General features: G+C 35.2%; 1 protein-coding gene across 1 annotated transcript in view; it reads right to left on the bottom strand.

Annotated features, from left to right (window-relative positions):
* The window catches only part of LOC100369030 (DNA repair protein RAD50.L-like), a 103182-nt gene extending 81346 nt beyond the window's left edge, over positions 1-21836 (bottom strand). The window contains exons 1-14 of the mRNA XM_085498127.1: positions 21741-21836; positions 20497-20632; positions 20205-20294; positions 19276-19377; positions 19097-19159; positions 16985-17026; positions 16555-16628; positions 15079-15138; positions 14475-14520; positions 13290-13358; positions 9208-9297; positions 8769-8829; positions 6986-7063; positions 5998-6074 (exon numbers count right to left, since the gene is read on the bottom strand). Of these exons, the coding sequence (XP_085354253.1) occupies positions 5998-6074; positions 6986-7063; positions 8769-8829; positions 9208-9297; positions 13290-13358; positions 14475-14520; positions 15079-15138; positions 16555-16628; positions 16985-17026; positions 19097-19159; positions 19276-19377; positions 20205-20294; positions 20497-20625 (981 nt within the window). The 5' untranslated portion in view covers positions 20626-20632; positions 21741-21836. The remainder of the gene's footprint in view (positions 1-5997; positions 6075-6985; positions 7064-8768; positions 8830-9207; positions 9298-13289; positions 13359-14474; positions 14521-15078; positions 15139-16554; positions 16629-16984; positions 17027-19096; positions 19160-19275; positions 19378-20204; positions 20295-20496; positions 20633-21740) is intronic.
* Positions 21837-22991: the final 1155 nt, after the last annotated feature.

Here is a 22991-nt window from a genome sequence, read left to right as displayed (position 1 = left end):
ACACAGTGTTATAAACACTATTCTTTTGGGCACTTTTGTAATATTAATGAGCTCAGTCACAGTGCAAATAGTTTTTCTATTGGAGTCAAAATATTACGTTTCACAATTTAGAAGGGTTTGAAATTAAATATGAAACATTGTCGAATCAAAATGCAAATGCTGCAGACTATTAAAAACAAACAAACAAATAAATTGTAAAAGGCTAAATGAAACACATTTGAAACGTTTCAGCCAGTAATATGTTCTCGACTTCCATGATCTTATTTACTACAAAAACATTCTTCTTCAAAAAATTGTTCATTATTCGTACCATCAGCTTCTACAACGTTTACATTTACAGTAATGAACGAACAAATAAAACTTCCAAACGATCATCAACGTTACGATGTGACTTAAGTTACTTTGCGATGTTATACACCGGTTATACCAATAATTCCTCTTACTCAGTCATGCCATGCAAAAAATGTTACTTTGAGTGATTATTTTTGATCACTCAATCGCTTTGGTGAAAAACACAGACCGCCATGATAATTGTGACGTATTAGTTGACCGGCATGTGTCCTTTGACCCGGTGGGTCAAAAACACCATTAACCAATCAGAATACCGCATAGTAATGCCGGCAGAACCCAAAGTTTTCCGAATAGTAGTGATAATAAAAATTACATTGCGGAAGTAAAGCGATGTCGTAGCACGATGTGTTGGTATGGATTCAGGTTGAAAACTGCATGATGATTTTCGAAATAGGTGATAAGCAATTTTTAAAAGGTAAAAGAAGTCTTGAAAGAAGAGTTTTTACATGATTCACGATGTTAGAAAGTTCAAATGTATTTTACCCAATCACGCAATAAACACGTTTTTTTCTTGAGTAGCGTAAAGTGATCGTGAACTCCGCTTTGCCCATGTTATATCAGGGTGGAATTGATTTTGAAAAAATGTTAGCTTTCAACCTAAAGACTGCGTCGATCGTCAAAGTATTTACTTACGAACAAAGAGGTGCTAATTTTACAAAATTAACTTGTATTGTTTATACACCACTACCACATCGTGCGAGTACGTCTATTATTTACAAATTATAATCCACGACTGGCAGGATGCGTGTCGGTCGGTACGTCGGACAATAGTCCTGGTCGGAAGCGTGGCAAGATCCCTGATAGCTACGTATTTCTTTCTATATTTCGTAATACAGTTCACAGGATGAACAATGAAAAAAGCAGTGTGGCAGTCTTACTAATCACCGTGGCGGCTCGCGACCACAGTGGCGGGCAGGGAAAGCAGTGTGGCGGCCCCGCACACAAATTGAATGCTGGGGAGAACACTGCTGGTGACATCTGCTCTTTTGCACTAGTTGCACTAGTGGCGATGTAATCGCCTTGGTTGCGAAAATAAATAATAATAACCACAAGAAGAAGACAATTTTAAGAGAAATTTCAATGTTTAATACCCAAGTTTGAAAGAGATTGAACAAGCGACCTTGTGGTCAGTAACGGTCCAAATTAAAAAGTGCAGAGGGCAGTGGCAGTTACTAGGTGGATAGGAGAAGTGGTATCTATGACAGTTTAGTAATTATGGCAATGGTCACTGGAAGGGCATATCCCGTATAGGTAATGTATTTGTGTATATACTGTGGAATACTTTATTTTCGCTGGAATTAATTTTCGCTGAAAAGGCTTTTTGGACGTTTTGTATGGAATTTATTTTCACTGATTTTTGATGAGCTTAATGTGAAATATAGGAAAAAATGTATATTCGCTGGATTTTATTTTCACAGATTCATCCCTTCAGCGAAAATAGCGAAAATAAATTCCAAGTGAAAATAAAGTATTCTACAGTAATGAATGGATATGTACAATTGATGATGTGGGTGTACAGAAAATTGAAGCTGAAACATGAATATATTTTTGCATTATTTGGTTACTGCACATGTGACTGAATTGAGAATGACAAAGTTAGACAATATGACAAAGTGACATGTGATCTTGAGTTGACCTTTTCCTTGAAAGATCTTGACGGAGGGGTGACCTCCTGACCCCCAATACACATGTAATCAATATGTGACCTTAAGATGACCTTGTCCTGGATCCTTGAGATGGCCCTGACCTGGCCATGAAGATTTTGGGGAGGTGTTTTAGGCCCTCCCACCCTCACTGTTTAGTATCATCTATATAAAAACTTGAGCATTTCTGGAAAACATTGTCCCATGCATCCAGTTTATTTTCCAAGTACAGTAGAACGTCGATTATCCGGACTGTTAGGGGGACATGCTTTTTGTTCGGTTATGCAAACAGTTCGGATATGCGATCTTGTGTGGGCGTGCTCAAGTTTACAGGCTCACTACACACAAATTCTAATGCACATGACTGTAATGAAATCAAACAATAATACATGTAGAGTCATTAAAAACATTTTTATTTAATCAGTAATACATTGTAATAAAAATGTTGCATGCTGGAATGTTACAACATGTTTCAAAATGTCCGTAAAATGTAGCGATAATAAAGTTCTTGGGAAAACCAAGTCCCGGAACCAAGTGAAGACGGATTTCTCTGAACGATCGTCATAGGCTGTTTTCGTTATCTTTCGTTTCAGTCCTGCACTTGAATCCATTTTACTGAAAAAATCCAGCAGCTTTTGTTTTGCCTTGATATCGGATAACATCGATTTACCAACACCATACTCGGTAGATAGATTGCTTGCGGTTTCGCCACGTTCTATTCGATTTATAATTGACAACTTCGCGTCCAAATCAAGCACATCGCGTTTGCATTTCACTGGGGTAGCCATGCCAACGCAGATAAAAGACGCTGATAAAGTAAACAGGTGAAAGGTCGCTTCGTATTCGCTGTGTATAGATCGGCTAGCGGCTCGATGTTACCAGATTGTTTGGGGATTTTCGAATGGTAAACTGCTACAAGATGTCCCGATTTTATTGGATTCAGCAAAGTTTTTAACACCTGGAACGATTGACATAATAAATTGTTGTAAAAATCCAGGTTGGCTACTGTGATCATCGGACATAAACACTTCGACGCTGTGAACCATCAAACGGCCCGCCGACTGTGGTCATTGGTTGCCGATGTCTGCTGATAAACCACCAAAGAGGCACACCAAGGGGTTGTCGTTTCGTCTCTCTTTTTCACTGCACTATTAAACTGGCGTCGCTTCTGTGGCAAGACATCCCAGAAGTTATTTTCTTTCTTTTTTTATTCCGAAGCGGATGTGATTTCTGATACTGGACATTAAAATTAAAAATCGGAAAAAAACATGGGATCGGCTCATGGCCGCGTTTCTTTGACGGCAGTGGAACCCCGTACAATTTTCCCGGGAAACGTATCCGAACTGCAGTGACTTACAACTTGGTAAAGTTAAGGATCTGACTGTAAACAGTGGAAAAGACATTTGATGAAGTTTGTGTTTTTAGGACATTTTTTATTTACAGTGGAACACTGGTGTGGCGTAATAGGCTTGTCTGAATTTAGGAAATTATTGGATACTGTAATTCGTTTCATTGTTTGCGCAGACACTGTAAACAATGAACGTACACGTGAAAGACGTCAGATTACATGTTGATAAAAGCTTTATTGAAAGTGTTGCACCAGGAAATCACACAAGACGACTGTAGTATTTATTGTTCACAGTTGGCTTTTGTATTATACGGAACACAGCCAGACCTGCATACAAACTTTGGGGGACACACACTAGGTTCGGATAACCGAACATTTCGGATAATCGACGTTCGGATAATCGACGTTCTACTGTACTGAGAAAGCCTAGCTTCCAACTGAATTTTCTACTGGAGTCCATGCCCATATACAACGTACGGAAAGTGAAAAAATCCAAAAAAATAATAACAACAAAAATCGTAACTTCCAAAAAATAGAGATATCTTCACTAAATGAAGAAACTTGATAGAGAACCAGTCCATGTGTCTACATTATGAATTTCAAAGCCATGTGGCAGGCGGTTTTGAAGAAGAAGTCAAAAATGCACAAAAAAGAGCAAACAAAAAATGCACTAAATATAGACACTCACATAGGGTGCCATGAAAATAATAGGTCTGAGTGAACATTTATGTCAAGCAGTTATTAAAAAAATCATTTTTGACTAAAAATGACAAACAAGGAGCCTGTCGGCTGAGATAGCTCCGCTGTTAGCAATGCACATTTCAATTAAAGAACAGAAGATATCATTAGAAAATGAACAATATGTACTATACATCAAAGCAATGGGACTCATTACCAAAAATGACAAAAATATTCACTAAAATTAGAGAATTAAAGATATCATTACAAAATGAACAAATCTGAGAGAGGTCCACATGTAGTACATATATATGTAATATCAAAGCAATTGGACTTGTGTTTTTTACCAAGAAGTCGAAAATATCACTTTTTACCAAAAATGACAAAAATATTCACCAAAATTAGAGAATTAAAGATATCATTACAAAATGAACAAACCTGAGAGAGGTCCAAACCTATATATGTAATATCAAAGTAATGGGACTTGCTGTTTTTAACAAGAAGTTAAAAATGTAACTTTTTACAAAAATGACAAAAATATTTACCAAAATTAGAGAATTGAAGATATCATCATGAAATGATGGAGAGGTCTACCAAAGGTACATATACACCAAGTATCAAAGCATTCAGGCTTGTAGTTTTCAAGAAGAAGTCAAAAAAGTAAAACATTGACATGGACGTTGATGGACAATCACTCATATGATAAGCTCCGCTCGACAAAGTTGACAGCGGAGCTAAAAATATTCCCTAAAAATAGATATTTGGATGTGATGTCATGAAATGAACAAATCTGACCAGAGGACCACCCCAGGTGAACTAGCTTATACTGTTTGGGAGCAGAAGTCACTTGAAAAAAGTTAACAGACAACAGATGACGGACAGATGACAGGTCCAGTCAACCCATGAGCTCTGCTCAGTCATCTTCGATAACAGCAGAGCTAAAAATACACAAAAAATTTTCATCAATGGATTCTGTTATTCCTCAAACAATTGACCGCGACATGACCATATCACCATACATCAAGAATGCAGCCTAAAAAAAAACTATTATATCTTCCAATTCACACCTAGATTGACCCCTGGAATCCTGTCATATGGGAGATGATAAAACTATTATATCTACCAATTCACACCTAGATTGACCCCTGGAATCCTGTCATATGGGAGATGATAAAACTATTATATCTTCCAATTCACACCTAGATTGACCCCTGGAATCCTGTCATATGGGAGATGATAAAACTATTATATCTTCCAATTCACACCTAGATTGACCCCTGGAATCCTGTCATATGGGAGATGATAAAACTATTATATCTTCCAATTCACACCTAGATTGACCCCTGGAATCCTGTCATATGGGAGATGATAAAACTATTATTTCTTCCAATTCACACCTAGATTGACCCCTGGAATCCTGTCATATGGGAGATGATAAAACTATTATATCTTCCAATTCACACCTAGATTGACCCCTGGAATCCTGTCATATGGGAGATGATAAAACTATTATATCTTCCAATTCACACCTAGATTGACCCCTGGAATCCTGTCATATGGGAGATGATAAAACTATTATATCTTCCAATTCACACCTAGATTGACCCCTGGAATCCTGTCATATGGGAGATGATAAAACTATTATATCTTCCAATTCACACCTAGATTGACCCCTGGAATCCTGTCATATGGGAGATGATAAAACTATTATATCTTCCAATTCACACCTAGATTGACCCCTGGAATCCTGTCATATGGGAGATGATAAAACTATTATATCTTCCAATTCACACCTAGATTGACCCCTGGAATCCTGTCATATGGGAGATGATAAAACTGGTATTTTTTTTTTACTATTTGCACCCACAGATCAGACACCTGATTCACAGGATGCTTTAAAATTCTGTTGTTTTTTTTTTTCTATAAATTGTCAGCCCCTGATACCTGTTAATTTGATACATAAATAGAGATGCATACCCGGTGAAGGTTGTCTTCCTTTGTTTGCATCCGAGTATGATGTTCATGATGTAGTCTACGAAGCTCTTCAGTAGGTCCTGAAATAATAAAAATCAACTTAAATCAGAGTTTATGACATTCTTGCAACTAGCCAATAAGATATTCAACACATAGGCCTTCAACACATAGGCCTTCAGCACTTAGGTCTTCAGCACTTATGCCTTCAACACATTGGCCTTCAACACATTGGCCTTCAGCACATAGGCTTCAGCACATAGGCCTTCAACACATAGGCCTTCAAAACATAGGCCTTCAACACATTGGCCTTCAACACATTGGCCTTCAGCACATAGGCCTTCAGCACTTAGGCCTTCGGCACTTAGGCCTTCAACACATTGGCCTTCAACACATTGGCCTTCAACACATTGGCCTTCAACACATTGGCCTTCAACACATTGGCCTTCAACACATAGGCCTTCAGCACAGAGGCCTTCAACACATAGGCTGAAGTATGTTAGTTTACCGATTCTCTGGTATGCTAAGCAAATATCTGAATTTTTGAAGGAAGGATCATATATTTGGCTCAAAAATCTGGCCCGGGCGTCATTATGCTGCATTTTGATACTTTTAGTTGATACTTAGTTCATTTCAGGTGAACCATCAATAACGCATTCACTGTCAACACCATGCTTCCCAAACTTGTTTGAACATTGTCCTATATACAATCCTTGTATAACATATGCCATCCCTTATTCTGATGACTACATCTTTCCAGATAGAGATAAGAGAATAAACTTCATCCAAGCTCATCATTCACTCTTTAGGAACTTACTTGTTCAATGTCCTACACTTACAGCGTTTGATACATACACTCAAGAAGGAAGTTTATACATTGACGGTTACAGTCAGGGTGCCCACACTGCTAAAGTTGTTTAAATACTCTAATCTATTCAAATGTTCATAACAGAGTAATTATTATCCCAATGGTTATATATACATATAACTGTACCTTCAAAAAAGTGTTCTATTTTAGCTTCCAGCTCCCTCTGATTTCTATCCATTTGTTCCTTTCCACTCTCAAGGTTCTCTGTAATAAAAAAAACAAAATTACATGCATGATGAAATCATTGTGATGAAATCTTCATTATTTTAGCAGAATAATATGTCTATCAAACTACTGTATTAAAGGCACATGATGCTATAGTCTCTGACAATAAAATCATGATGTCAGATAACAGTTAAATTTGATTATGAAAAGTTTCTGTTATAATAATCACATACATAATATAAACTGGGCCAAGTAGAGACTAGAAGAACTTCTTGTAATAAACCAAACCATTTTCTTCACAGCCGTACATGGTCTGACACTTATTCCAGAAGATGTTCATCATCCCAAGTGAACAATTTGAAATGACCAATTGTGCAATCATAAAGAGATTATCGTCAAAAACAATCAAAGAAAGCTTAGAAAGAACTCCTGTGTGCTGAGAGTATTGAAGACACATTAAAAATTAATTCAAAATTACTTGTACTTGTTCATATCAGGTAACTGATATGAACAGATTTGAGTGTAAAACTAATAAGGCCTGCGTAATGTAATCTACATGTGTATGTACCAAGTTTCATTGAAATGTGATTAGAACCAAAAAATGATGAATTATTATTAGAGAATTAATATGAACAAATTTCAACCCAAAATTAATCGGGCCTGTCTATTGTTCTAGAGCATTTATGTACAAAATTTTATTCAAATGTGATGATCAATAATTGAGATATCAGTGTTAATTAATTATTTTAATTAGGTGATTAATAAGCATAAATATTTACCAAAAACTAATTGGGTCTCTGCATAGTCCTAGAGGATCAAGTCTCATTGAAATATGATGATCAGTACTTGAGTTATCAGGCAAAAAGCTGAAAATTAACTAATTATGCTAATAAGGTGATTAATATGGACAAATATTTACGCCAAAACTAATCAGGTCTCTGCAGTCTTTAAGTAACTATGTACCAAGTTTTATTGAAATGTGATGATTATTAGTTGAAATATCAAAAGCTGAAAATTAATTAATTATGCAAATCAGGTAATTAATATTGCACAGATTTTTTACCCAAAACCAATCAAATCTGCGCATTAGTTCAGAGCATTTATGTGCCAAGTTTAATCAAAATCCAATGAGTGGTTCTTTAGATATCAGTGGAACAATCAATCATGGAATTAATATGTACTGATACTACCCTAAAAACTATCAGTCTGGAAAAGCCAACAAATTGATTAATCATTATGCAAATTAGGTAAATAATATTGCACAGATTTTTACCAAAACCTAATCAAATCTGCGCATTGGCCTAGAGTACTATGCACCAAGTTTCATCAAAAATCAATGTATGGTTCTTGAGATATCAGTGGAACAGACACACACACACACACACACACACACACACACACACACACACACAGACAGACTAACTGCAAAGACTCCCTTTTTGTGCTTCGCACACAGGAGTCAAAAACCACACAAAATTCATGTTTTACAAATAAGCAAAAAACACTGGCAAATAGCAAGAGATTAAAACGTTTATTCACAATATCACTCATTCGCATTTATTTCTTGAAATATGTTGTCATGCGATTTGCAAATGTGGTGTATCTTCATCACATCACACCCTTGTATAACCCCCATCTCAAAATATATTTTACCAAGAGTCTAATAAATATTCTTTCTGTCAGTGGAATTATGCACAGCTTCAAAAATGAGTTTTTGAAACCATTCGTACGAGACATAACTTACCAACTTTTTTCTCAAGTTCATAAATACTACCTTCCTTCTGAGCAATGTCTTCCAATTTATTCTAAAATATGAAACTTAAAATAATAAGTTACCATGCCAACAACTGAAATATCATTAATATATATTTTCCTGATTTCATGAAAATAGCCATGATGTTATATGAAGTCCAAATTTGGAAATATGCTAAACATTTGCAGCTCACAAAACAAAAATGTTTACAGTAAACAGCAGTTATTTCAGTATTGTTGGAATTTTTGACGTTTACCAAGTGTCATCACATACAATTGAATTCTGAACAAATGATCTCTCTAAAATTCATACTGCCACTAGAGGGCACTCATCAACTCCCAGGGGATGCTATATTCTCTTTTACTCTGCTGTCATCAGTACAACTCCAATTCTAATTTATTTTACGCCTGAAGAAGACACAATAATGTACCTTTACTGGTTCTAGTTGTTCTTTTATTTTATTGACAGTTTCTGTTGTAGCAGCTAATCTGGCTTCAGCTTTAGAAATGTTGTCTTTTATCTGAAATATAAAATCAATTAAAACTTTAGAAATGAATGAAATAAGCAGACTTTCAACGGAAAGTTAAAATCCTAAAATAAATCAACAACACCCTTGATTATGATCTTTTTATATAGTATTTGCTTTTATTTTTATAAGTTGTGTATGCACTTTCATAAATTCCACATTAGAAGTGTGAATTTTACACTTCAAATTTAACTTTGATTTATAGCCTTTGGACAACAAAATTATTGTTTATTTGTTTTAAAAGTGTTACATAATTACTGATTTAGACATGAGTCATTGAATTTTAGGATTTTTTACTCAGTACAATATATTGTTTTGGAGAAAACTAATCTGAAAACATGCAAAAATTGGGTGGGCCGTTCTGAGACTATTTCTATAGGAATTCATGTTCAAACAATATATCATAAAAACTTAAAAAGTATTTGTCAACATTTTTCAATAATTTTGGACAACCATAAAGACCTATCCTATAAGATATTATTTTTCACTATATGCACCTGAACACAAATTTAGACATATTATGGGAACCAACTAGTTCAAAAATCATCATATACAAGCATGTTTAATATATTTTTTGTCCAAATAGTTATTTGGTGACTATATATTTTTTTCTGGATTGTGTGAATAACATCTTAAAATAAAATTAAATGGTAGAGTGGAAAAAAATCTGTGATGAGTTTTAATGGTGGCCAACTACATGTACCTTAATAGAGTAAATACAGTATCTGTCTTCAAAACAAGCAGCCTCTCGGCTGAGATAGCTCCGCTGTTAGCAATGCACATTTCAATTAAAGAACAGAAGATATCATTAGAAAATGAACAATATGTATAGTATCAAAGCAATGGGACTTTCAACAAGAATTCAAAAATATCACTTTTCACCAAAAATGACAAATAAAATCATAAAAATTAAAAATGTAGTACCTATATATGTAATATAAAAACAATCGGAATTGCGGTTTTCAACAAGAAGTCAAAAATATCACTTTTTACCAAAAATGACAAAAATATTCACCAAAATTAGAGAATTAAAGATATCATCATGAAATGAACAAATCTGTGAGAGGTCCACATTTAGTACCTATATATGTCATATCAAAGCAATTGGACTACTTGTGGTTTTCAACAAGAAGTCGTAAATATCACTTTTTACTAAAAATTACAAAAATATTCACCAAAATTAGAGAATTGAAGATATCATCATGAAATGAACAAATCTGAGAGATGTCTACCCAAGATACATATACACCAAGTATCAAAGCATTCAGGCTTGTATTTTTCAAGAAGAAGTCAAACAAGCAGCCTGTCGGCTGAGATAGCTCCGCTGTTAGCAATGCACATGGCAATTAAAGAACAGAAGATATCATTAGAAAATGAACAAATCTGAGAGAGGTCCACATGTAGTACCTATATGTATAATATATCAAAGCAATTGGACTTGTGGTTTTCAACAAGAAGTCGAAAATATCACTTTTTACCAAAAATGACAAAAATATTCATCAAAATTAGAGAATTAAAGATATCATTATGAAATGAACAAATCTGAGAGAGGTCCACATGTAGTACATATATATGTAATATCAAAGCAATTGGACTTGCGGTTTTCAACAAGAAGTCGAAAATATCACTTTTTACCAAAAATTACAAAAATATTCACTGAAATTAGAGAAATAAAGATATCATTACAAAATGAACAAATCTGAGAGAGGTCCACATGTAGTACCTATATATGTAATATCAAAGCAATTGGACTTGCGGTTTTCAACAAGAAGTCGAAAATATCACTTTTTACCAAAAATTACAAAAATATTCACCAAAATTAGAGAATTAAAGATATCATTACAAAATGAACAAATCTGAGAGAGGTCCACATGTAGTACCTATATATGTAATATCAAAGCAATTGCATTTTCGGTTTTCAACAAGAAGTCAAAAATATCACTTTTTACTAAAAATGACAACAATATTCACCAAAATTAGAGAATTGAAGATATCATCATGAAATGAACAAATCTGAGAGAGGTCTACCCAAGGTACATATACACCAAGTATCAAAGCATTCAGGCTTGTAGTTTTCAAGAAGAAGTCGAAAAAGTAAAACATTGACACGGACGACGACGACGACGGACAATCACTCATATGATAAGCTCCGCTCGACAAAGTCGACAGCGGAGCTAAAAAAAAAATTAATTCTGAACAGTGTCTATGCAGTACTTATTTCGCCAAACCTCCTGCTTTTATCGCTTTTTTTCCAACCGTTTATCGCTTAATTTCCGACCGTGAACTGACCGCATTTATTTTCACTCGCTCGCTCGCTCACTCCTGCTATGGCTGGCATATCGTCCACTTGCCAACCGACCACTGGAGTAACGATGATCGTACATTGTATGTATCAACTTTTGTTTTTATTTGTAATAAATTTAGGTTTTGATGACGATTCAAAATACAACACGTATTGCTTCTCTGTATTGGGAATGGGGGGATAAAGACGCCTTCAAATTACTTGACACATTGTAACGTTTGCGATGCAAGTCGAACTGTGACCTGTATTTACATATTTACGTGCTTGTGTGCGTAATTCAAGCAGCTATATAACTAGTCAATCAATCGTGATTTGTATGGAGTACTAGTATTTGTGTGATGTGTGTGTGTTTCTGTGTGTGATTTTGACTAAATTTATTTTGAACGGTGCTCAAAATAATTTGCGAACGCAACTCATACTATGACCCTTACTCAATTTGCATAAGTAATACGAATGCTGTAGTTCAGAAAATCTATCGGTTCAACTTTTGCTTGTGTCTGGGTGTGCAAAACAAAACTGCACATATAATCAACGCACAGCTGAATTTCTACAAATCAATTGGACTCTAACTACTAGTATAATGACTGTGACGATAACTCGCTTGTCTGTACATGTGGCGACAAATTATTGGATTGGCCGCGACGAATTATTGGATTGGCAGCAGCCGGACGAAAAATGAAAGAGATCTCAGAACAGTTAATTGTTGAGGAAAACATAAAACAAAACAAACGCAGCCAGTGATACATTTCAAAAATAAAAAAACAAAATAAACGCAATCAGAGGCGCCGACCATGCGCGTTAAAAATAAATAGAACGTGTTGTGACACAGTCTCACCAGACTCTTTCATTCATGCAATATAATTATGCTATTTCCCAAAGCACTTGTATTATTCAATACATTGACAAAACACCGCAAGAAAAATGTAAATCAGGCTTGTAATTACTAGTAACTCAACTCGAACACAATATTGATCACTGTACAAGTGGATAAATTCGAACCACCATCAAATTCAAAATTCAAACGATCTCATTGAATGTCAATCAAAAACAAATTTTAGAAAGACAAACAACAACATATTAGAGTGCAAAAAAGTTAGCAGCAAAGAGCGAGAAATGCATATAGGAAAGCGATGACTGAGCTCAAGAAAAATTATGCTAATGTGAGAACACGCTATATACCCGTGGAGTACTCACTAAAACATCGAGAAAATGTGTCATTTCAAAGGGCACCCTTACAAATAATGTCTGCGATTGTGTGAACATGGTAACATGCAAACAAGAAACAGAACTCGTGGTTCACCAAGGAAACTTAGCGATGGCGCAGTTAGATGTATATGGCTGTTCAAACAGAGACTTCTTTGATCTCATATGAGCAGGTTCACGTGGATGTATTATTTTCAACTATTACCAAATTTAAAATCAATTTAAGATTAACTTTTCAAGATTAACATTGAAATTTGATGATTACTACTTGAGATATCAGTTGAAAAGCCAAAAATTATACATATTGGGTAATTAAAATGCAGATTTTCACCCAAAACTAATCAAGTCTGTGTATTGTCCCAGAGCACCTATGTACCAAATTTTCCCTGAAATCTGATCAGATAGAACAGCAAAGAGCTCCATTGTGTGCTTTGCATACAAGAGTAGAAAACCATGAAAATATCTAGTGATATCTACTCACCTCAGTAGCTTTCTCTTTATTTTGCTTCAAATATTTGATTTCTGCTTGATATTCACGTATAGAACCAAGCTACACAAGAAAAGAAGAGTTACTTTTCATACAGATGTAATTTTTATAATAGCAAATCTAAGTTTTAGACAAAGAGTATCTGTAACAAGATCCACCCACCATGTCTTTGAAGAAATACATGAATAGCTTCACAGAAATACAGACAAGGGTTAGGTCTTTTGACAATGAACGATGATACATCAACTTCTATTTATTTCCAAAATGACTACACTATTACAGGAGTATAAAAGTGCAACTGGTACAGGAACGTGGTTACAACAAGAATTGAATTCGGACAGAAAAAAAACTAAATGATTTTCAATACCGACCATGCATCTCTGGACATAGATTGACCCTAATTAACATAATTCATGCATAGGCCATCAGTGCTATCACTACAACATCAAATATAACGATAATATATATGGCGTGCATGGATATCATAAATAAACAGGCATTACGTATATTTATTACATGTATATCACAGAAACATTAGGCTTCATTCATACATATGCAACTTTCCCACAAGTTGTGGGTGCAATACTTTCCAATAATTAAGAATACATAGATGACAAAACCAAAATTCATCTGTGAAAGCGAGTCTTAGAAAGAAGTAGGACACATGAGAAAATACAAAATAGCCACCACTTGACTATTCTGAATAAAATAATAATTAATGATGTGCATCAGTAACCCAATATGGGTGATGTCAATACCAAATTTGGATAAAATTGGTTGAGGTACACCTGAGAAATGATTGACAATGTTCAAATAACAAAAATAGCAGTCAGTTAAAAAATCTCTGAAACAGAGAAACAAATTGATGTCCATATGCATACCACTACAACTTTGTACCAAGTTTGAATGAATTTTATCAAGGCGTGTCTGAAAAATGGTGCTGAGTGCACAATGAGAGAAACTCAAGACAACTTCCTGTTTCAGACGATGTCAGCAGGGACTAATTATCATTTCCTATTAGATCACAGCAAAGCTAAAATTCAATTTGAAGTTTTACTTTATAGAGATAAAATCATCTATTAAACACTTGAGGTTCACCATATTCTTTCTAAACATGATAGTATGAATCAATATTATAACAACTCTACATTATTTGGAGCAGTTTGTGAGATGACATACCTGCTCTTGTTTAAACTTTCTAATATGATCCAAAGTTTTAATATACCTGTAAGAGATTTAAATATTAATAGTATATTATTGTTTGAAATGTGTATTCTATAATAAATTTCGAAGTATGGAATGCTTGTCATTTTAATACATCGCTATCGTAGGTCATTATATAAAAGTTATAAATTAGGTTACTTATCACTTGAGTGACTGTCAGTTTATTAGCTCAATAGTTTGAGAAATGCCAAATTTTATTCCTGAGAGACACAATTACTCTCAAAAACATGAAGGAATAAATTTGCTTCTGTGTAAAACAGATTAATAACAAAGGACAAATTTTTTCAGATATCTGACAAAACACGATCTGATGGCACACATTCAGAGTATACAGCCTTCAGAGGTGACGACAGATTTATTTTACGAAAATCAACATGCACAACTTTTAGAAAATTTTACAGTTCAGACAGTTAAAATTTGCCTTATAATATTTATCTGAGTTTGTGGTTATACAGTTAGACATGCACACTCATAATGAGAATTATGATAGGAGGCTGAGTAAACATAACTCATATAGATTAAAAACTGTCTGAGTTGACAAGATTTACTTAATTCTCACCTGGTGGCAGCAAATATTTCATCAAATTTAGTTTTCAATGCTTTACTTTCACTCAGTGGCCTGCAATGTGTAAACAAACATTTTGTATCTGTGTGTTTGCTTGCCCACAATTAGATTGGCGCTACTATTAGAAGTGTCTATGCTAACATCAATAAACAGGTATGCTTATATTGGAGATAAGTAGTTGCCATTTAATTTTTTTGAGTATTGCAGATTCAGGTAACTAGACGCTAAAAAAAACATTGTTTTACATATTTGGACATACAATGGAATAAAAAAAAATAACATCTTACCGTATTACCCCGGGCACGCGTACCTCCCTGGGCAAGCGCCCACCCCCCTGTTTTCACAAAAGTTACATGTTGGGGACATCCTCGGTTAAATGCCCAGGCTGATTTTTAGCCAAGAATGGGGTCAACAATAAAGTTTTATTTGTCAAAAACGAACGCGTTTGATTTATTTAAATAGTGTATTTGTTACGATAGTTCTCTTTTTGGAGTGTGTGGTGGCCCTGAAAAGGGCCGCTTTGTTTGTGTTTTTACGTAAAAACTCATTGGAACTTAACGACGTAAGATGAACCAAGTAGCATGTGGCGCACACATTCTGCTTTCTCTTCATTCACGATGAATCCAATATTGCAATAATCCATACCTTGGTGAGTGGTTTGAAGCACTTAGCTTTGGTTTCAAAATGTAGCACTTCGCTGACTGTGAATCCATAACGGGAGCTAGCACTTTTGAGACATCACGTCGTAAACTTGCTACTTTCTTTCCATCCTTCATCACAGCTATGGCATTACGGTCATGTGGATTATTTTTCTGTCGTTGAAGAAAAAACATTTTGCCGACCTCAAGTCCATTACGATAACCATAATGAGGCATGCCGATGATGGGAACTTGTTGCATCATAATTTTTGTCATGTGTGTGGGTGCGTGAATAGATCATGTTAATGAGGTCGACCAGAGTTTATTTTCAGTCTGTTTTTTATGTATCGCCGTTTGGATATGTTTATGTATTCACAATAGTTTGTAAACATTTTACATCAGTAATAAAAGGTTTATTTGTTTCATAACCCTGTCTGCTATTCTTCAGTAATTACAATGCAATGTATCAATACGTGTGTGAACAAAATAATGCAAATGAGGTCATCGCCATCTTGGATTACAAGCGGTAGTTTTTCCTGGCCGTTTCGACTTGCACAACTTCATTCGCTGACATAAAACAAGTTTTATTCTCGAAATTCGACCCTGTGTCTTAGAGTGCTCACGTTTATTGAAACCTCGCATAAATCAAGAAATAAGTACAAGTACAAAGTGTACGAAAGCATTCCTTTATTTGACCTTATCATACGATCACAAAAACAACTTTTTTAAATCTTTTTTGGGGTGATCCTCGGGTAAGCGCCCACCCCCAATTTTTCCCCGATTTTGTATGTTCAGGGCCCTGGGCGCGTGCCCGGGGTAATACGGTACTTACCAATTGGCTTCCTCTTGATGACAGAAAATGACGTTATTAAGAACTGCTTTAGATACACCAAGACAACCAATCATCTGTAGCAAGTGATTAACAAAGTGTCATTACAGCTTTATAGCTAAGCTTGGATATCTAAACATATCATTGTCCATATCTGCACTACAATATTTCAGTCACTCCAAGACCTACTACTTCTGTGGACTATGCATTACGCTATTGTTTCAGTTCACACCTCATTTCTCAGTCTCCTTCTCCCTATGAAAAACATCCTTAATGGATGTTACCATTGAATTTAGGTAATCTAAAATACAAATGCTTTATTGGCAGTTTTAAGTTTCACAGCTCACTCTTTGGTGGCTTATCCGTCTGAAAATGGCACTAAAACTGTAGTACCGGTAAAGCATGTAACTTTAAATTTGTAGCAAATACTCACCTCAAAGTTGAGATCAGCACATTTTGAACTTATTTGGACTTTCTGCAGAAAATAAGATGGTCATATCAGAAATCTGTATGGTACTTATCCTAAAATATCCTCCAACTTAAGTGAAACATTAAGGGTGAGAGCTTATATAACTGAATTGTCTTACTATTGCACTACTGTGTATATGAAATACCATAGTTATCATTGTGATAAAACCCCACATTCTGAACTACATCTCCCATCTCTGTTAGACAAGGTATGTTTATTCGGCTACTGTCTCTCTTAGATTAATGTTTAAACATTTAAAAATACAGCATAACATGTTCTTCTACCAGATGTTATCGATAAAGAGCCATTGCTTGAAACTTTTAGCTATTTTGAATAGTTACTTAGGACAACGATTACTAAATATTATTAACTATATATCATATTTATCGATCTGAGCAGTGTTTGTTTATTCACTCTGTTAGACGAGATCTCTGTTTATTCAGCTACTATCTAACTATTATTACGTTGGCAGAACCAGTTCGTCAAATGTGTAAAAACAAGTCATTGTCAATGACACGTCCCCGTTCCGTTCATATTTGAGTGACATATACATTCAAAGCAGATCATGACCGAAATGCACCTGCATATGTACAACACATTGTGCTAAATCTGAACAAAATCCATCCATGCATGACTGAGATCCGGTTCCGGAATTGTGAAAATACGTGATTTTGATGCATTTTCGGCCTTAAAATGGCCATCATTCAGCTATTGTTAAGCGGATCATGAAACAAATGCACATATCTATTTGTGACATGATGTACCATGTGTGTGTGAAGTTTGAACTTGATCAATCCAGACATGTCTTGGATACAGATCCAGAACTGAATTTTTTAAAACAAAATGGCCGCCAGTCGGCCATTTCGAACTTGATCCGGGAAAAAAAAAATGATGAGCATCAAGGTCCTATTATGTTTAATGTATGTACCAAATTTGAACAAAATCCGTCCATGCATAACTGAGATCCGGGTTCGGAATGGTGAAAATGTGCGATTTCAATGCATTTTCGACCTTAAAGAGGCCGCCATTTGGCTATCGTTAATGAAATCATGAAACAAATGCACATACATATTTGTGACATGATGTACCTTGTGTTTGTGAAGTTTGAACTTGATCAATCCAGACATGTCTCGGATACGGATCCAGAACTGAATTCTTTAAAACAAAATGGCCGCCAGTCGGCCATTTCGAACTTGATCCGGAAAAAAAAAATATCGTGCATCAAGGTCCTATTATGTTTAATGTATGTACCAAATTTGAACAAAATCCGTCCATGCATAACTGAGATCCGGGTCCGGAATGGTGAAAATGTGCGATTTCAATGCATTTTCGGTCTTAAAGCGGCCGCCATTTGGCTATCGTTAATGAAATCATGAAACAAATGCACATACATATTTGTGACATGATGTACCTTGTGTGTGTGAAGTTGGAACTCGATCAATCCAAGCATGTCTCAGATACGGATCCAGAACTGAATTCTTTAAAACAAAATGGCCGCCAGTCGGCCATTTCAAACCTGATCAACAAAAAAAAAAATGACGTGCATCAAGGTCCTATTATGTTTAATGTATGTACCAAATTTGAACGAAATCCGTCCATGCATAACTGAGATCGGGGTCCGGAATGGTGAAAATGTGTGATTTTGATGCATTTTCCGCCTTAAAATGGCCGCTATTCGGCTATCGTTAATCGGATCATGAAAAAAATGCATGTGCATATGTCCCATATAATGTGAGATGTATGAGTGAAGTTTGAACTTAATCGGTCCATGCATGTTCGAGATACAGGTGATCACGGACGCACGCACGCACGGACGCACACAGGGCAAAACATAAGTCCCCGTTTTCGGACTACGTCCGAACGGGGACTAATAATCCTTTTTTTTTAAATCAACATCTTGTCATTTTGCTTCATGTCCATTGCCATACATAGGGACTTCCAATCATATTTAACCAAGGTCAAATACATGCGCTTTCAGTAGAATCACAAATGATATTGTGGGGGAGTAAGTTTTACATAAAATTTGTAAAACCATGTGATTATGATGACGGATCCACACAGAACACACTCACTTACCTCACCAAAGTCCTTTGCCCTCGTCAGAGTGCTTTCTAAAGTCTTGAATTCAACTTTTTTCACCTGCATTCAATAAATAAAATTTACAAATACAGTGAATATCCAGGCCCCAATCTCCAGTAACCACGGTTATCTGAAGAACTTACTAATCACTGGGGATACACTCTCAGAAGCCCTACCTTTTGTGTTGCTACAATATTTCTACAAACAACGACCCCTTTGGCATTGACGTCTTTGAAGCTCAACTTCACCTGACCCCGTACTTCAAGTTCATTTGCAATCTGCAGAAATAAAATTAATTGGTAAATCAAAAAAAAATAACTTTGACAGAAAAAACAATGTTCACTAATATTATGAATTGATAATAAATGACACTTGTGATACAAGAAATGCTGCAAATATCTAACTCTAAATATTGCTGATCCTCAATTGTGTTGAGTATTTTTGTATACAGGCTAAATTTAATAAAACCTGAAAATATCTGTGAAATGGAGAATCATTCTTCCAAAATGAGCCCTTTCATCAGAACTACCTGCAATGTGATTCTTGCAGCAATAAAAGGTCAGCTGCTAAAATATGATCACCCCTATTTTCCTGCCTCTTGTTTTAAATTTCTTTGTTCAGTTTGGACATTTTTATTATACATGACTTTATCAAAATTGTTGAGATAATATAAAATGAATTATGCAAGAATCGGCTGTGAAAGGTGACAACAGTTGACTTTGGCATTCATGGCTTAAAATTTAAAAATTTTACAAAATCAAAGAATGTCTTTATAGTAGTTGAATGGTTGTTATGAAAATAAGGTACCATATAACACGAAAAGCAGTATGGTAAATGTAATATTTGAATAAATAACAGCATTGATTTCACTGTAGTATTGTATTAGAATAAACTGTGTACTTTACTGTGAAACAATATTAATAAAGTATACACATACATGTATGTATAATTCTAATATCATCTTACATATACCTTTTTGTCATAGTTGTACAACATACATGTAAACATTGTACTGTGTTGTATGGGACCCATACCAAACATTATGTCATAATAACTGTAATCTGTTGAAGGGACACTATAATAAGTGACATATGTTTGTATTTACCTTTGGGTCATGTACAAATGCATGACTTTGACCTCTACTTCCTGGTGGCATGTCACCTGTAGTTGCATACTTCAAACATTCTATGACAGTCTATAAAACAACAACGTTCAATGTCTGCATCTTTATCACATTGTGAGAATTGAGTTCATGAGGTTGTTCATCCTGTAGTAATTACGACTCAACAATCTCCTTCAAATAACTATCTCATCATTAAATAAACATTATCACAAAAAATGATGTTATAGAATCATATTTTATTCAAAATAAAACTGGCATTTAATATGATACCTACTGTTTTTCCTGCTCCATTTTGTCCTACTATTAATGTCAGTGGTGTGAAGAATTTGATAACTTGTTTATCTTCTTCTTTGGGACCAAAACTACGTATACCTTGAATACTCAATTTATCAACAGAGGCCATGCTGGATCTAGCAAGACAAGGTAGACTCAGTAAACACAATCTGCTGAATTTAATTTTCACAGCTAGAAGTTGTTTTGATATGATGATTTAATGTCATCTTTAGGACACCAGTGAAACTGTCACTGTGATCTGTACTAGGACCCCAGTGTTTCACATTTAGGACATTTTCATGTATACCATTGGGTCCATATATCTTTCGCTTATTGATTTTACTATGTTGTGTAGTTTGTTCTTGTTGATTGTTTTGTTACTTGTTGTCAGTCATTTGTTTTGTGTTATCGTAATTTCAAATTTCCCTATATGACTTTTGTACACAAAAAAAATCAATGGGACTGCATTTCAAAAACATATTTTATATATAATAAATTCAGTGTTGCTGTAAAATAAAAACGTATGAATTTTGAAGGAATAAATTATTATATATAAAAAAGTGGAACAGGGTTCTCGTTGATTTTGCCAAACACTCCATGGTCATACTTATACTAGAGAAATGTTCTCGCCTTCCTTGTCAACGCCAAGCTACTTAGGAGACTGAGCCTGATTGGCAACCCAACAGTCTGACCAATCAGAGAAAAGCATGCATGTTCACTGATTGGCAACCCAACAGTCTGACCAATCAGAGAAAAGCATGCATGTTCACTGATTGGCAACCCAACAGTCTGACCAATCAGAGAAAAGCATGCATGTTCTCTGATTGGCAACCCAACAGTCTGACCAATCAGAGAAAAAGTTGTCTTACATACACACTTAATTAACAGCTATTTCCCTGGGACAGGAATTACAAAATGACTGGTACAGCGTGTTTATCTGTATGTAATTGAGGGGCTAATTGAGGGACCGCGTTCCATGCAACAAAATTTCTAACGTCAAAACACCGCCCTTCAACAACGTGTTAGGGGACGGTGGTCAAAACAAGCTTACGGCTCAACTATTTAATATGACTGCTCCACACAAAATTCAGGAATACAGTTACCGAGTCGTGCCGCTGGTGCTGGTACCCCGGCCTGGGACCACGACTCAGCTGTACACACGCTTTCAATAATAACAATACTACCATGTTGCCATACTTGTTCGACAGTTCATCGAAGTTCTCTAATTATTTAAATGATCCCTACCTGGTTGTGAGTGACTATACTAGGTTGAAACAGTTTACAAACACGCGCTTTGTTTTTCGGATCAACTTGTTCACTATGCACTTCCCGCGACCGCCATATTGAAAATATAATAACTCTAAGAAAGATGTATTCCGATTGGCTGGGACTAATACATTTACCCAATGAAGAAACCTCTTACAAAACTGAAAATAGGTCCCGCGGAAAACATTCCACGAATCACAAATCTATAAACATTACTAAGTTGAAGCATAGACCTTAGAAAACTGTTAGAAAACTGTTTTCTAAGGTCTATGGTTGAAGTGTGAGACCACAGTCACTCTACTAGGAGTGACTGTGGCGTGACCTTCAGCATTTTTGATTCTTCATTTTTAAAGAGTAATTCCTGGGACGGCAATCCGTCTATTTCCGTTAAGAGTAATTCTGAACTAGTTAGGATAAATATCCATCATATATTACTTTATTTTAGCTAGAACCATTTTTCACCAAAAAAACTTGATTCCTATTTTCACCAATTTGTCATAAAACGAATACAATTCGTAAAAAGTAACAACGAAACGTCAGACAACTTTCCTTATTTTAAAATGTGAATGCACAACGTTTCTACGAAGAAAAATAAATTAGCCATTCGTATTATACTACGGCATCTCAAAACCCCAAAGACTTCCACGGCGAACTTGAATAACAATAACAAAGCATTTTATTTCTATAGCGCTAAATGTGACATACAAAAAAAGAATTAAAATTACAAGCAGATAGATATAGCTATAGAAAAGATGACAACAAGAAGCATTGTATTTAAGTGTTGCCACCTGTATACCCTGATTCGTCAGTCTGTGGTCGATAATAGTGACTATGTGCACTGTGCTCTATGCATATAAGAGCTGAAAAATATAGCAACTGAAAAACTGAAACACAATATAGTCAGCTATCTCAAGATAAAGTCATGTACATGTACTAGTAATCCAAACATTCACCAACCCAAATATGGAAAACAATCCAATTTACATTTTCCCCCTACTTTTATTTCCTTGTCTGTTTTTATTTTTCTGTATGAATTTTTATTCTCACTTTATTGTATGTTTGTCTTTATTGACATCTGTATTGCATTTTAGTCAACATCATAATAGGGATACGAACGCAATAAAGATAATTATTATGATAGGGAGGGTCTATGATATAGGGTAATAATAAGGGTACTACTGCAGAAGTACATCTTCACTTTCAATATTTTTTTACAAAAAGATATTAGAA

The sequence above is a fragment of the Saccoglossus kowalevskii genome, chromosome 4 (genome assembly GCF_978046115.1).
Source record: "Saccoglossus kowalevskii chromosome 4, keSacKowa6.1, whole genome shotgun sequence".
Classification (NCBI taxonomy): domain Eukaryota; kingdom Metazoa; phylum Hemichordata; class Enteropneusta; family Harrimaniidae; genus Saccoglossus; species Saccoglossus kowalevskii.
The sequence above is the reverse complement of the archived record's forward strand: the minus strand, read 5'-3'. Positions and strand labels throughout refer to the sequence as shown.